General features: G+C 38.1%; 1 protein-coding gene across 6 annotated transcripts in view; it reads right to left on the reverse strand.

Moving 5' to 3' along the window:
- Nucleotides 1-12,080, reverse strand: part of CCDC90B (coiled-coil domain containing 90B) — a 26,641-nt gene extending 14,561 nt beyond the window's left edge. For 2 of the 6 annotated variants that reach the window (XM_011996421.1, XM_011996420.1), the window contains exons 1-7: nucleotides 11,536-12,080; nucleotides 5,469-5,588; nucleotides 4,398-4,501; nucleotides 1,404-1,505; nucleotides 713-754; nucleotides 555-626; nucleotides 408-461 (exon numbers count right to left, since the gene is read on the reverse strand). In XM_011996421.1, coding sequence (XP_011851811.1) covers nucleotides 408-461; nucleotides 555-626; nucleotides 713-754; nucleotides 1,404-1,505; nucleotides 4,398-4,501; nucleotides 5,469-5,588; nucleotides 11,536-11,635 — 594 coding nt within the window. In that variant the 5' untranslated portion in view covers nucleotides 11,636-12,080. Of the gene's footprint in view, nucleotides 1-407; nucleotides 462-554; nucleotides 627-712; nucleotides 755-1,403; nucleotides 1,506-4,397; nucleotides 4,502-5,468; nucleotides 5,589-10,775 lie in introns of all 6 variants that reach the window. The other 4 variants (XM_011996425.1, XM_011996423.1, XM_011996424.1 and 1 more) reach the window with 4 other exon arrangements.
- Nucleotides 12,081-16,995: the final 4,915 nt, after the last annotated feature.

Raw genomic sequence — 16,995 nt, forward strand, 5'->3', positions numbered from 1 at the left:
CTTTTAAAAAATAGTTCTTTTTTTTTTTTTTTTTGAGACAGGGTCTTGCTCTATTTCCCAGACTGGTCTTGAACTCCTGCCTCAGCCTCCCAAAGTGCAGGATTAACAGGTGTGAGCTACTGTGCCTAGCCCAAAAAATAGTTATTTTCTATTATAGAAGTAATTTAGTTTAAAAAGGCACACTATGTGGAAAGCTTGATTCTTACTTCAAGGTCATGGCTCATGGATGACCATCTACTTGGTGCCAGGTTCCCTGCAAGTGCTGGCTAACTATAATAGTTATGAGGAAGCCAGAGATTCTACAGGGCTAGTTTTTAAAAGTCCAAACTTATAAACTGGTACACATAAAAGCAGTTATACAAGGCACAAGAACTGTACAAAAGAGACATTTTTACATATTACCTTACCTTTTTTGTAAATTCTGTAGTTGTTTCCATAAGTTGCTTTTCTTGATCTGTAAACTTATAGGATATGAAGCAGCAGGAAGTTAAAAAAAAAAGACTAAAATTAAAAAGGAGTAAGTAACCAAGAAAGTACATTTAAAAGCACAATACCATATCTGTTACTCTGCTCCTTTCTAGGTTGATATCCAGTTTATTATCTGCTCTGATTCGACTGGTTTCATGCTTTAAAGAAAATAAAGATATTTAAAAAATGATCTTATTATGAATATTTGTTCTGAAATTAACAGCTAGAAAAAAAATTCACTTACCATTAGTTGTTGCTTAACTTGGTCTAATTCAATTTTCATTTTCTAGGTACAGGAAAGATCACATGTAATTAGCATTAAACCAAATCTATATTATGATTAAAAAAATCTGAAACCCTAGATTACCAAAATTTGGACAATCTATGGATTTCTAATACACAATTGATAAGGAAAAAAATCTTCAAAAGAAACTAGTAAGCCACTGTATTCAGAAAATAATTGTTATGAGCAAAATGCATTTGTTTTTGTATTATACTTTTAAAAATTGATTTTCTAAATTTAAAAAGCTACAGTGGATAACATAACTTAAAATTCTGACTTAATTACAGAAATACACTTTTCTCTTAAGTCACAAAGACATTTAGTACAGGATTAAATAAAATAGAAAATGCCACATTACTCTCAGCTCTGAAACCATTATATAGAAATTTTATATACATAGCTCAAAGATTTTCTGTTTTATGTGGTTTTATATGTAAAAAATGTAACTCTTATTCTTGTCAGTATGCAAAGCACTATGATTTATATAGAAAAAGATTAGGTATGGTTAAACAAATAGTACTTTTTAAATCTAAAAACTTATTGTTTACTAACCACATGGAATTATTACTTGGTCTTATTAACTTATTCACTAAGTAGGATGCTTATTATGAGATCAGTTATTTTATGAGTAATAAATTAAAATTTGCATCACCTCATTCTCTGCTCTCAGATTTGCGAATTCACTTTTCTCTAGGATGACCATGTCTTTCCTGATAGAATCCAAATGAGCCATTAGCTGTTGTACTGTTATTTCCTAGAAAACAAAAAAAAAATAACCTAGTGATCCACAGAAAGCCATCTTTTATTTATGGAATTGTTTTTCATGAAATTTAAATGAATTTGTTAACATGCTACAAGGTATAATGCTGACTGGTTAAGTAAATATGAAACTTACATATCTGAAATATCAATATGAAAAGAAAAAGATTCAAGGAAGAAAAAGGTATTTCCTAGGGGAGAGAAATGTGTAAGTCTTTGAATGAAAAGAATCTCAATAAAATGCTTCCTTAGACCCTGAGTTCCTCAAAACAATAATGTTTTGTTCTTGTTTTTTGAATAACCAAATGGAAAGGGTTTTATCTCTTATTATACTTTGATTTTGAGATTTTCTACCACTGGAAAATTCCATGGTATTGGATACGACTCAGAAGTCAGATAGTAAAACAAAACAGATATGTAGTTAAAATAATTGCCCTTTGTCAGCACAACATAACCAATTTTGTTTAAATTCCTGGGTATCTTCCCTATATTTGGCACTACAAAGAATATGTGAAAGAAAAGGTAGCATTTACCTGATAGATCTGTAAGCTTTTGCTTCATTAGGGAGGACAATTTTGTAGAAATGATTTAAGACAGTCTTACAAAGAAAATATAACTGTTACAGGTTGAATATCCCTAATCCAAAAATCCGAAATCCAAAATCCGCAACTTTTTGAGTGCCGACATGACACTCAAAGGAAATGTGCATTGGAGTATTTTGGATTTCAGATTTGGGATGTGCAACTGGTAAGTGTAAAGGAAATATTCCAAAATAAAAAATCTGAAATCTAAAACACTTCTGGTCTCAAGCATTTCAGATAAGGGATATTCAACCTGTAGCACTACACTTCTTAAAATCATGTAGCTTGCTAATTTATCTATCCTTTACCAAAAGAAAAAGCAGATGAGGTACAACCTTATTAAGGACTCTGTATAACGGTTTAGAAATAAAACAAGAAAGCCCCCCAAAAAACCAGTATGAGTTCTGGAGTCAGGCTGTCGAGCTTTGAATCCAAACTCTGCCATTTACTGTGAGATGCTAGCAAGTCATTTAACTTCTCTGGTCTCCTCATTGGTAAAATGGAAATAGTAACAGTACCTGGTACACCTTAAAGAGTTGTTCTGAGGATTAAATGAGATTTTGTATGTATAATGCTTAAGATAGTACTTGGCCTATGGTTATCACTGAAATGTTAACTATTATTATTACCCACGGGACAGAGATCTTATGACTGAAGCACGATAGTCTAATGCTAATGTATTAATGTGGAGGAAGTTTGGACTTCTTATATAAAAGTTTTTAACTGTGTACAACAGACATTGCTGACGCATGCCTTTTCTAACCCTCATATATTACTCAGGAGGGTTGTTCATTTTATTCAATTCTGTGTGACATATTTATGAGAATTAATTCAGAAGTCACACAGATGTGGCCTCTAAGGGCTGGCAGTCCTGTTTGCCCCAAATATCACTATAAAGGAATTATATGACATTAAAAATAATGTATTCTTATTACTGAGATTTTTGCCTATTACATAGGCAAAAGTTGGAAAGCTAATTACAGACTTCATACTTGTGGAGTCTGAACCTGAAAATAAGGGATTGTATTGTGGCTTTCTTGAGATAGAGCCTTGCTCGGTCACTCAGGCTGGAGTGTACTGGCATGATCTTGGCTCACTGCAGCTTCCTGGGTTCGAGCAATTCTCATGCCTTAGCCTCCCGAGTAGCTTGGACCACAGGCACCCACCATCATGCGTGGCTAATTTTTTTTTGTATTTTTAGTAGAGACAGGGTTTTGCCATGTTGGCCTCGAACTTCTGATCTAAAGTGATCTGCTCACCTCAGCCTCCCAAAGTGCTGGGATTACAAGCGTGAGCCACTACACCCGGCCTTAATGTGGCTCTTAAGAGCTTCTTTTTACCTCATTCTTTAAATACAGACTCAAAAAGCCTACAAAACTGCACAGGTGTCCATCTTTAACAACTTTAAATGTAAAGACATAATCTATTGTTAAGTAGCCAAATATATTAAAAGTGTGATTTTTGTAACTACTATGGAGCCATCAGAGAATATTCAGATTTGAATCAGAATCACAATATAATCAAATTCTCAGAATAAGAAGACTTTATTACTTTATTTTCTCCCCCCATCCTGCTAGCTGACTTAGTTTCATATCAAGTATGAAATTATTCTAGTTAAGTTCATTTATTCAGTCCTTTATGTAAAATTATTGCTTTTTGTCCATATTACCACAGTGAAAACTCCTGTAAATTACTCAGTCTCTCTAAGCCTGTCTTCAGTGGCCAAATAGAATTCTGCTTACTTTTCAAGGTTGTTAGAGATTAAATAATATATGAAAAATACACAGCATTGTGCCGCTTACATGTTAAATTCTTATATTTGACTTTAGGATTTTTATATTCAGTCAAATTAAGGCGTCTTAGGGAATTTATAAAGTCCTTCTCAGTCATGTAAGTCCTTTCCAGCTATGTCTGTGAAAATTAACCAATATGTATGTATAGCAGCAATAAAACATACTTAATATATAGAAAGATTAGCTCTTCTGTGGTGAGCTTTCTTGAGGGAAAAAGTTGTTTCACTAACAATCTACCACCACTCATGAATAATACAATATAATGATCTCATCCCATCAAAGATTTGGCAAAATACCATCTCTGTTACCACAACATTATTACAACTATTCTAACTATTCAGTCTCTCTAAATATTGACTTTATTCAGTGTTTTTTTTTGTGTGTGTGTGTGGTCCCTTTAGAGAGAACAAGGAAGATACGAGCGTGTTTGGAAGGTCACTAGGTAGACAGAGACGTAGTTATGAAATGACTGTCTAATGAAAGTATCAGAAGCGGTAGTAATCAGTGTATTACCTGTTGAGCTTGAGTGACCATCTCTTTATAGATAGTATCCAGGCTGACATTTGATAAAGTAGTTAATGCTGATACAATTGTTTCTGCTTGTGTTTTGTCAAATCCTGTAGGCAGCAAATAGGTATTTTAAAGTGTATATATCCTTATCAAAATAAACAGCGAGAGTAACTCCTCAACATTTAAATTGTTATACTCTTTTTAAAATAATGGTTACAATTTAAAAATTGACAGATAATGCTAAATTACTCTCCCAAAAGTACTCTACAATTTTAATTCCCATTCTGTATCTCCCCACATCTACATTAACACTAGATATGACTTTTTATTTTGAGTAATTGGCAAAAAAAATTGTATTACGTTGTTATTTTAATGTTACTTAAATTTGCATTTCCTTGGTTGGTAGAGAGGTTAAGCATTACATATACTTTTTGTTATTTATATTTATTTTTCTGTGTTATGCTTGTTTATAGCATTTGCCCCCTTTTTTCTATAAAACTGCTTATTCTTTTACATTTATTTAGCTTTTCATCTATCTGAAATTTAGTTTTCAGTAAGGGGATCTAATATATTTTTTCCCAGTGGCTAGTCATTTATTATCTCATTTATTAAATTGTCCTTCCTTTCCCTAATTTGTAATGCCTTCATCACATTAAATTCATGTCTGTGTCTCTGAATACTATTTTGTTCTATTAGTCTATTCCTTTAATATCACATAATTTAAATTACTGTTTTGATATCAGGTAATTTTTTGTGCTTATTTTCCGATTTTTTAATCTCAAACATTTGTACTTCCACATGGACTTTAGTATTAGCCTAGAAACTAGTTTCTTTTTCACTTAATTGGAATCATTCTGTACATATTTCAATGCTTTTTCCAATTAACATATCTTGAACATTCCTCATATCAGTAAATATTTCTCAAATAGTATCATTTTTAGTGACTATAAAATATTTCATTGGATTGTCTATTTAAATACTCTTAATTGTTCATAACAGTGATACTGTCTTGACTAGGCAATTATTATGAGTGCTATTAATTTTCTTCTTTCAGGAGGTATCCATGTTTCTCACCATGAGTTTCCAAGTCCTGAACCAATGCATGGGTATCAAAAGTTAATTTCCTTTGTTCTAAAGGAGTTATATCCACTGGCCGCCTATCATATCCCTCCTTGGTTGTGGTGGTGAAGAAGTCTGAAAAGAGAAGACATTTTTTTTCTCTTATAGTAACTGATAAAGGTTTCCTACTTTAGCTTACAAAGCATTTTCCCCATCCATTTATGATATAGTTCCAGCTCTTCCAGTTTTGTCATCTCACCCAAGTTAATTGACTCCTCTGAGCCTCTCTTTTATCTGAAAAGTCTCTGACTTTTTTCTGTACATACTAAACATTCAATAAATGTTTCTTTTCCCTCCTTTGGTATTCAGGAATGTTAAGAGTTAGTATAAACTTGTAATAAAACACATCAAATGCTTTGGATATCACCACCTCAGCTCTACTTACTGTAAAGCAGAAACTACACAATTCAATTCTTCTCTGTGCTCAGTCTTTCAAGAGCTATGAAAATTTTTTACACTTACATCCCTGTTTAAAGTAGCTTTCCATACTCCCACTCACTATATATCCACAGTTTATTTCCTACATAGTTCTCAGCTCCAATATGAAATTATCTTGTTTGCTGTTTGTATCTCTTGATCAGAATGGAAGTTCCATGATGCTTTGACTGTGGTTTTCACTACTGTATCTTTAGCACCTAGAACAGTGCTTTGGCACATAGTTGGGCCACAAAGTTTTACTGTTGATTCAATCAATGAATTTGATTTGAAATCATGGGCATATTTACTGGTATCAACATAAGAACCCTAAGAAAAAATTCTCATTTCTGAAATAACCCTTCTTGTCCTATTTCAATAAATTCCCCAAGTTTTAACCTAGACACAGTAAAGACCTTTTCTGTATATTGCTGATGAATTTATTATAAGGTACTCTGCCCATAAACAACTTCTAGGAAAGGTAAAGGAGTTACCTTTACAGAGCCAATGGTAGAATTAGGATTCAGGCTCAGATTCTTCTGACTTCAAATCTTACACTCCATGCTGTTTCTCTTATTTATCCTAAGCCACTTAAAATATCTAGATATTTAAAAGACTGCAGGCCGGGTGCGGTGGCTCACACCTGTAATCCCAGCACTTTGGGAGGCCAAGGTCAGGGGATTACGAGGTCAGGAGATGGAGACCATCCTGGCTAACACGGTGAAACCCCGTCTCTACTAAAAATACAAAAAAATTAGCCAGGCATGGTGGCAGGCGCCTGTAGTCCCAGCTACTAGGGAGGCTGAGGCAGGAGAATGGCGTGAACCTGGGAGGTGGAGCTTGCAGTGAGCTGAGATCACGCCACTGCACTCCAGCCTGGGCAACAGAGCGAGACTCTGTCTCAAAAAAAAAAAAAAAAAAGAAAGAAAGGAAGAAAAAAAAAAGACTGCAACTTCAGGCATTATTTTTCCACCAGTCCTGTGTAGAACAAATGTGATTCCTTCTTTATATCCTTCTAGCCTAATGAATATTTATTGAGTGCTAGAACTTGTGCCAGGCACAGGGGTAAAATGATAAGCAAAACCAGACATGAATGATGTTCTCACTGATTTTATACACTAGAAGGCAGTAAAGAGATATTGTTTTTTAAAAAAACCTAACAATAAACTCTAAATTCAAATGATAAAAGATTTATTAAAATACTCCAAAAAATTCTATTTAACTGAAGAGATAAAAGCAAGTAGCTGTAAATAAAAGTGGAGCAATGTTTTAAAACACACATATTGGTACACTGGTCAGTAATCTTTTTCACTTGAATGTCATCTAGTAGGGTAAAGAAACATGCCTTTGTGTGTAAATATCAGACCTAAGGTAGGAGAGAAAAAGAAAAATTAGAGGAAAGAGGGGCAGATTTCAGTAATTTCAATAACAACTGCATTAGGAGTAGTGATGGTACTCTTAGTTACATATCCCTGATTAGAAGTTTATTTGGATTTAGAAAAAAAATCAGTAATAACATTTATATAATATTTTACTGTTTTCACATCTATTACCCCATCCTTAAAATTCTCATTTTATGGATGAGGTAAATTGAGGCTCAGGGCTAAGTATGGATGCTCCTCAGCTTATAAAAGGGTTATGTCCCATTAAATCCATCATAAATTGAAAATATCCTGAGCTGAAAATGCATTTAATACACCTAACCTGCTGAACATCACAGCTTAGCTGGGCTCACCTCAAGCACGCCAAGAACACTTACATTAGCTTATAGTTGGCCAAAATCATCTAACACAAAACCTATTTTACAATAAAGTGTTGAATATTTCATGTAGACACCCAAATGGGCATTTTGTAAACATTATGGGATGCAAAAACAAAACCCAAAAAACCCTGGCAATACTAAGTATTGGTTATTTGCCCTTGTGATCCATGGCTAACTGGGGGAGCTGTGGCTTGCTGCCCCTGCCAATGCATTATTGTTAGATTAGGAAAGGATCAAAATTCAAAGTACAGTTTCTACTGAATGCATACTGTTTTTGCACCATGATAAAGTCAAAAAATTTTAAGTTAAACTATCTTAAGTTGAGGACTGTCTGTAATTAGTCCAAGATCTTATGGTCTCATAGCTAGGCGTATTAGTACAGTTCCTCTGACTTAGTCAACAAACACTCTGAATACCTTACACAAAGAGCAGCTTCCTACTAAATTTGGGATAGAGACCAAATACCTTAACAAGCCAATAAATCTTTGTAGGGTGTAGCTCGTCTCATGTCCTGCTATGCTCTCTCTGGTCCTCTGCTTTCAAGGGCTCTTTGATTTTAATTCCACAAACATGCCATGTGCTTTACCTTCTCAGGACCTTTGCCCAGTCCCTGCCCTGTTCAGAAAGCTCTCTTTTTCTTTGCCTGCTCATGTTTATCCTTCAGAGCTCAGTCTGAATGTTTCTTCCTCTGGAAAGCCTGACGAGTCCTTTGGGTTAAGTCTCTCTTGTGATGGTTTTTCATAGTACTGCATAGGATTCTTTTGCAAACCCTCTCACAATTTACACATTTATGTGACTCTCAGTTGTCTCCCCAAGAGACCAGTGGTCAGCCAACTATAGCCTGTAGACTACCACCACCTGTTTTTCTAGTTTTATTCATTAGAACTAGATAGTTTTATTAGAACACAGCTCATTCATTTATGGATTAATCTATGGCTACTTTCATGCTACAAAGCAAATAGTTGTGACTGACCTTACAGCCTACAAAGCCTGAAATATTTATTGGGCTCTTTACAGAAAAAGTTTGTCAACCCCTGCACTAAACTATACAGTTCTTGAGAGCAGGGACCACATTTGTTGTTGCTCACTACTGAATCCCCAATGCCTACACAAATCTGGATGCTCCAGAGATACTTGCTGAATGAAAGGCACTGTGCTTGGCATTATGTATACACAATGATGAATAATACAAAGGAGACGCATTTGGCCCTCCTTGAGAATAAAGGATCGAGAATGGCTATTTGGATGATGGTACAGCTACATTAAATATTAAAGAAGTTATCCAGACAGGATGAATGAAATCAGCAAAATCTAGGCACGGGCTGCCTTTGCTATTCTCTTGGCTTCTATTTATTATGGGGCTAAGGAGAGCTGAGAATGCAGAAGGATATGTAAAACATTATTCCTTAAATGTGCTAAGATATTCACATAATACTTTGCTTAGTCCTCCCAATCCTATGAGGTAGGTATTGACACCCACTGGCAGTAGAACTTTGGGTTTCACTCCACTTTGGAAGCCATAAGCAACTGGAAAAACCATTGGATATTCATAGTAGGGTTTCATAATCACTATTCCAACAGGTCATGAGCAGTTCAATGCATAAGCGCTCATTAAGAATGTCTTTACAGGCCAGGTGCAGTGGCTCATGCCTGTAATCCTAGCAGTTGGGAGGCCAAGGCAGGCGGATCGCTTGAGCCCAGGAGTTCGAGATCAGCCTGGGCAACATGGCAAGATCCTGTCCCTACAAAAATTACAAAAACTAGCTGGGCACGGTGGCATGTGCCTGTAGTCCCAGCTACTTGAGAGGCTGAAGTGGGAGGATCACCTGAGCCTGGGAGGCAGAGGTTGCAGTGAGCCGAGATGGCACCAAGGCACACGAGACTGAGTGACAGAGACCCTGTCTCAAAAAAAAAAATAAAATAAAAAAATAAAAAAATAAGTCTTCGCAGCCATATTAATAGGTAGGGGAAATGAAGTGCCCAGAATCAGTGTTTCTAGCTCATAGTGGAACAACAGATCCTTAATAGCTTGAAAAGTTTTGTACAGGCTTAAACATCTGTACAAAACTCCAAACCTTTCCTTTCATTGTTACTACTTTTGATTCTTTGATAGCTATATCTTACGGATTTGTTTGTTTGTAATAGTGAGATACAAACTCAAGGGTTTAAAGGTTTAACCAGTTTGGCAAAACTACTAAGTCATAGATTGCGGATTGGAACTCTGGCCTATCTTGCACCAAACTCCTCTTTGCTGGAAAAGGTTAAATTTTACTTTTGAAACAAACAAACAAACAAATATGTAAAATGTTGTCCCACTAAATTTAAGTTGCAAGTTTTATATGAATTTACTGCTAATTTTACAGCTGAAACACTTCAGTGTATAGTCAGTTACTTTTCTGTCAGGAACTCAAAAGAACAGGCATTACAGCATATATTCTTACATGCTGGTCTACTAACGTGATACACTAGTTGCATCATAATAACTAAGGTCCTTCCATTGGTCAGAGGTCAAGGTTTTCAAATCCCCTGATTATTGACATTATTAGGCAAGTTTAAACTACTTGTACACAATAAACATTCAATATTTGTTTAGTGAGGAAGGACACAAATCCTACTAGTTGTAAGAAGAGATTTAAAGTTTCTCCAAGAACACTCAGACTCAAGTGGGAAAACTTTTATGTTAAAACATTAACATTTACTTATGGTCATGTATTTCGCATTATGATATGCACTTCAAAGTTCATTCTCTAAAAACATTTAATTTTGTTTTCATTTGGATATGTGAAGCACACCTGTAAAAGTCAACAAAGATGAAAGTTGGATGATTTCCTGGAATTCAAAAGTGCTACCTCCTTTTTGTAAAATCCATCATAATGTGTATTTATGCTAAACACCCAAATACCTAACAAAAGAGACCTTGTGAATGATCCTGGCAGCTAAAGAGCAATCTTACAGACGGATGCAGTTTTGACTGCAGCTGTTACTGGTGTGGATTAAAATTAAACAATGAGCAAAACAGCACAAGTAACAATACGGAGCATAAATAACAGCGTGGAAGTGTTTGGGTACCGACTGGCTCAGTGTACCTGGCACTGAAGATTCAAGAAGGTGAACAGAGAATGCTAAGGTTGATAAGAGGTGCCTATTCGCCTATTTTGTGGACAACCTTAAAACGGTTTAAAAACTAGGAGGGAAGTTTAAAAACGGGGGGTAAAAAACGACAACAAGAAAAACCTAGCCCTAGAAACGTTTCTCGGAATAAAGTTAGATGTCTTCAGGACACTCTGTTAACAGGGGTGCCAACCGGTTGGAAACTTGTAGGTTCCAGTATTCACTTTTTTTCCCAAAGTCTACAATGTGACTGAAAAGTACTGAGAATTCCAGCGAGAATAAGGCAGACGTGATCTGAAATTTATGATGCTGTCTACCAAAAACTTGGGCTCGAGGCCAGCACCTAAAAAAAACAAAATCTAAAGATCAGGCCACAGAAGAAATCAGGACACCCTCAAGCACAGATTACCTTACGCTGCCTCCAGACAAACCTACCAGATTACTAGCCTCTTGTCACCAAAAAAGGGAAACAAGGGCTGAGAAAGAAGCCGGGCGCGAAGCCCTGGCCTTCAAAGGTTCGCTTTAAGAACAGAAAGGCACTGATTTCCTCAGTCCTCGCCCCTTGGGGCGAGCTGGGCAAGTCGGGACAGCAGGCAGCTGTGTCGCCAGCACAAGGCGTGAATCGGGGACGAGGGTGTGGCACCTTCTCTTCCCGTTCGCTCGAGCAGGCGCGACCCACGGGCATCGTCTCCCTAGAGAGCACTCAGACATCTATGACACGACGCCTTGCCTCACCTCTCCGCAGGGCCGGCGAGAAATGCCCGCGGGGGCTTGAAACCCAACGATCCCCTCTGCCTTGGGAGAGCAAGAGCCGCCAAGCCTGGCGACTATTCATGGCCTCAGAGTTTTCCGGCGGGCGGGAGGCGGAAGACGGGGTAAATCTCGCACAGGCTTTCGGGCAAGGTAGTTCTGGCACCGCAGGAATGCTGGGAATTGTAGTTTTCGCTCGGTCACAACACCACCTTCCAGTGCGGGCGCCACACTGGTGCCACGAAACTGGGCCTCTTCGCAGGCCGACCCACAGTTCACGAGCAATGCTCAGCGCTGTCCCGCTACTCCCACCGCCCCTTCCCGACCTGTGAACGCCTTTACCGTCTTAGGAAGGCGGGATCTTGTCGGAGAACCTTCTGGCGCCTGTTTCCTGGCAGCGGGGCATAGTCCAACAGCTGGCTCCCCCAAGATTGCCAGCGGCCATTAAGCGCTTGGGTCGGGGGAGATGGAGTCGTATTTAGCCGCACAGCAGTCTGGGACCTGAAGTTCTCGGCCGCTGAGCATTCTGGGTGATTACGTAGTGCGGAGGCCAAAGAAACCTTCTGGGAAGTGTAGTCCAGCGAGTCGCTCACTTACCGTGCAGCGTCACATCCTGCTGCTTCGCCGTCTGGTGCACGGGAGGACCAACTAATTTTAGTCGGTATATCCTTTCTTTAGGGAAGATGAATTCCTCCGTTTCTGCGAGAAATTCCTTAAATTTTCACCATTTATCTTTCCCAGACCTCACTCAAGACTTTGCTCTGCATAGTAAAATGCTGAAAGCAACAATGCACAGTAGTTGTATTAAAATGCACCAATACTCATGAATATTCTCGGTAAATCCTAAAATGGCACACAGTTGTGCGGTTGCAGTGGCGTATTCTCGCAAGATTCTAAACAATTACGGCTAGGTTTCTATCTATATGTATTCAAAGCTTTGTGAGAGCTACGTAACAAACACCATTTCTAAGGCCCGAAGCACACTGAAAGAAGAACAAAACTTAATTTCCGCCCACAAGTGCTTTAACAGACAATTCATGAAGAGGAAATATAAATCGCTATTTAAAACATTAGGATGGCCAGGAGTGGTGGCTCACACCTGTAATCCTAGCACTTTTGAGAGGCCGAGGCGGGCGGATCATTTGAGGTCGGGAGTTCGAGACCAACCTGACCAACATGAAGAGACCCTGTCTATATTAAAAATACAGAATTAGCCAGGCGTGGTGGCACATACCTGTAATCCCAGCTACTCGGGAGGCTGAGGCAGGAGAATTGCTTGAACTCTGGAGGCGGAGGTTGCAGTGAGTCGAGATCACACCATTGCACTCCAGCCTGGGCGACAGAGCGAGATTCCATCTAAAAAAAAAGAAAAGGTAAAAAAGTTTAATCTCACCAGTTTCAAAAAACAAAAAGCAAAACCTTAGAGTATGTCGAGGTTTGGGGTCCCAACGATCCCAACAGGATGTAAGCATAGTACTCAACAGGTGCTTCTTCAGCCTATACCCCTCTGTGCCTCTCCCCCTTTCCTCATCTAATGATATTCAGTGTCTCTTGTTTCCATGTTTACCATCATATAGTCAATGTTTAGCTCCTAAGTGAGAACATGTGTGTTTGGTTTTCTGTTCTTGGTATTAGGTTGCATAAGATAATGGCCCCCAGCTCCATCCATGTTGCTATAAAGAGTATAATTTCCTTATTTGTATGGCTGCATAATATTCCATGGTGTATATGTGCCACATTTTCTTCATCCAGTCCACTGTTGATGGGCACTTAGGTTGATTTCATGTCCTTGCTAGCGTGAATGGCACCACAATGAACACACAATTCCATGTGTTCTGTTTTTTTTTTTTTTTTTGTCTTGAGACAGGGTTTCGCTGCGTCACCCAGGCTGGAGTGCAGTCGTGCATGGCTCACTGCTGCCTCAACTTCCTGGGTTAACTGATCCTCCTGCCTCAGCCTTCAAGTAACTGTGACTACAGGTGTGCGCTACCATAACTGGCTAATTTTTGTATGTTTTGTAGAGATGGGGACTTGCCGTGTTGCCCAGGCTGGTCCAGAACTCCTGGGCTCAAACTATCCACCCGCCTAGGCCTCCCAAGTGCTGGGATTACAGGCATGAGCTGCGGTGCCCAGCTCTGTGTCTTTTTGATGGAATGAATTATTTTCCTTCGGGTATATACCCAGTAGTGGGATTGCTGGATTGAATGGTAGTTGTATTTTAAGTTCTTTGAGAAATCTCCAAACTGCTTTCCATAGTGGCTGAACTAGCATTCCCATCAACAGAGTATAAGCCTTCCCTTTTCTTCATAGCCCAACCCATATGTGGATTTTTTTTCTTAATAATTGCCATTCTGATGGGTGTGAGATGGCATCTCATTGTAGTTTTGATTTGCATTTCTCTAATGATTAGTGGTGTTGAGGATTTTTTCACGTTTGTTGGCTATTTGTATGCCTTCTTTTGAGAAGTGTGTGTTCATGTCCTTTGCTCATTTTTTAATTGGATTGTTTTTTCTTCTTGATTTGTTTAAATTCATTGTAGATTCTGGATGTTAGACCTTTGTCAGATGCATAGTTTGCAAATATTTTCTTCCATTCTGTAGGCTATCTGTTTACTCTGTTGATAGTGTCTTTTGGTGTGCAGAAGCTCTTTAGTTTAATTAGGTCCCACTTGTCAGTTTTTATTTTTGTTGTAATTGCTGTTGGGGACTTAACTATAAATTCTTTGCCAAAGCCTATGTCAAGAAGGGTATTTCCTAGTTTTTTTCTAGGAGTTTTATAGTTTGAGGTCTTACTTTTAAATCTTTAATCCGGCTTAATTTTTGTATATGGTGAGAGGTAGGGAGGTCCAGTGTCTTTCTTCTGCATATGGCTAGCCAGTTATCCCACCACCATTTATTGAATAGGGAATGCTTTCTGTATTGCTTGTTTTTGTTGATTTTGTCGAAGACCAGATGGTTTTAGGTGTGTGGCTTTATTTCTGCGTTCTCTATTCTGTTCCACTGGTCTATGTGTCTGTTTTTGTATGATTATCATGCTGTTTTGATTACTTTAGCCTTACAGTATTGTTTGAAATCTTGCTTTGTTCTTTTTCCTTAAGATTGCTTTGACTATTCAGGCTCTTTTTTGGTTCCAAATTAATTTTATAAGAGGTTTTTCTAGTTCTGTGAAAAATGATGTTGGTATTTTGGTAAGAATGGCGTGAAATCTGTAAATTGCTTTGGATAGTATGGCCATTTAAACTGTATTGATTCTTCCAACCCATGCGCTTGGACTGTTTCTCCATTTATTTGTGTTGTCTCTGATTTCTTTCAGTAGTGTTTTGTAGTTCTCCTTGCAGAGATCTTTCACCTCCCTGGTTAGGTGATCCTGAGTATTCCATTTTCTTTGTGCCTGTTGTAAATGGGATTGTGTTCTTGATTTGATTCTCAGCCAGAACATTATTGGTATATAAAAATGCTACTGATTTTCTGTACATTGATTGTGTATCCTGAAACTTTACTAAATTCATTTATCAGTTCCAGGGGCCTTTGGGAGAGTCTTTAGGGTTTTCTAGCTATAGAATCATATCGTTGGCAAAGAGAGATAGTTTACCTTCCTCTCTTCCTATTTGAATACCTTTGTTTCTTTCTCTTGCCTGATTATCCTGGCTAGGACTTCCAGCACTATGTTGAATAAGGGTGGTGAGAATGGGCATCCTTTTCTTGTTCCAGTTCTCAAGGGGAATGTGCTTCCAGTTTTGGCCTGTAGCAATTTAGTAATATATTTATGAAACTCCAAAAAGGGAATAGCCAGAGTTTCACTTTTTTTTTTTTGAGACAGAGTCTTGCTGTATCACCCAGGCTGGAGTGCAATGGTGTGATCTTGGCTCACTGCAACCTCTGCCTCCCGGGTTCAAGCAATTCTCCTGCCTCAGTTTCTCAAGTAGCTGGGATTACAGGCATGCACTGCCACGTCTGGCTAACTTTTGTATTTTTAGTGGAGATGGGGTTTTGCCATGTTGGCCGGGCTGGTCTTGTACTCCTGACCTCAGGTGATCTGCCCATCTTGGTCTCTCAAAGTGCTGGAATTATAGGCAGGTGTGAGCCGCCGCACCCGGCCCAGAGTTTCACTTCTAAGAAGCTATCCAAAGTAAATAATCACATCTGTATCTAAGATTTTTGAAAAGGATGACTATTGCAATGTTATTTATAGTGAAAAATTGAAAATAGTCTAAATATTCAAAAGTGATTAAATAACCTGCAGAAGGGTCCCAATTTGGAATATTATGCAAAAATTAAGTATTTTAAAAAATAATCTTAGAGACAGGAAAATCCTTATACATGTGTATACATAATTATAATTCTGTATAATTCTTATATACAAGATTATAATTATAATTATATACATGATTATAATTCTGTTAAATGATAGGATCCGTGCTGTGGAGGAGCTCACAGGCTAGTGGAAGATACAGACCAGTAAGTGTTATCACAATATTTTACTTACTTTAAGTAATTATGAAAAAATTGGATCTCTTTATATATTAATACATGTTACTATTATTTATTTTACCATAAAACTATCTCTGTAACACAAATATACAGTGTAGATTATCAAAGTTGGGCCAATCATATTCTCTTTGATGGAACTGGCAATTAGATCCAGGGATTCTTAATCATTCTCTGAGGCTGGCTGGAACTATATCAAGTGAGTTCAGGAGCTTGAGGTATCCATAACCTACCATGTGGGCCAGAGGAGTACAGGAAGGAAAAGCAGGAATAGCAGATGAAGTGAGTTCAGATGGTATTCAGCTAATAGATACAGCTCCTCTCTGAGAACTGTGGGGAAAAGAGAGAGAGATCAGACTGTTACTGTGTCTATACAGAAAGAAGTAGACATAAGAGACTCCATTTTGTTCTGTATTTGAGATGCTGTTAATCTGTGACCCTACCCCCAACCCTGTCCTTGCAAGAGACATGTGCTGTGGTGACTCAAGGTTTAACGGATTTGGGGCTGTGCAGGATGTGCTTTGTTAAACAAGTGCCTGAAGGCAGTATGCTGGTTAAAAGTCATCATCATTCTGTTAATCTCAAGTACCCATGGACACATACCTCTGCCTAGGAAAGCTAGGTATTGTCCAAGGTTTCTCCCCATGTGATAGTCTGAAATATGGCCTCGTGGGAAGGGAAAGACCTGATCGTCCCCCAGCCTGATACCTGTGAAGGGTCTGTGCTGAGGAGGATTAGTATAAGAGGAAGGAAGGCCTCTTGGCAGTTGAGATAGAGAAAGGCATCTGTCTCCTGAACGTCCCTAGGCAATGGAACGACTTGGTGTAAAACCAGATTGTATGTTCTATTTACTGAGATAGGAGAAAACCGCCTCAGGGCTGGAGGTGGGACGTGCTAGCAATGCTGCTCTTTATGCACTGAAAATGTTTATGAAGATGTTTGCCTATGCACATCAAGG

The sequence above is a fragment of the Mandrillus leucophaeus genome, unplaced genomic scaffold, assembly GCF_000951045.1.
Source record: "Mandrillus leucophaeus isolate KB7577 unplaced genomic scaffold, Mleu.le_1.0 Scaffold512, whole genome shotgun sequence".
NCBI lineage: Eukaryota > Metazoa > Chordata > Mammalia > Primates > Cercopithecidae > Mandrillus > Mandrillus leucophaeus.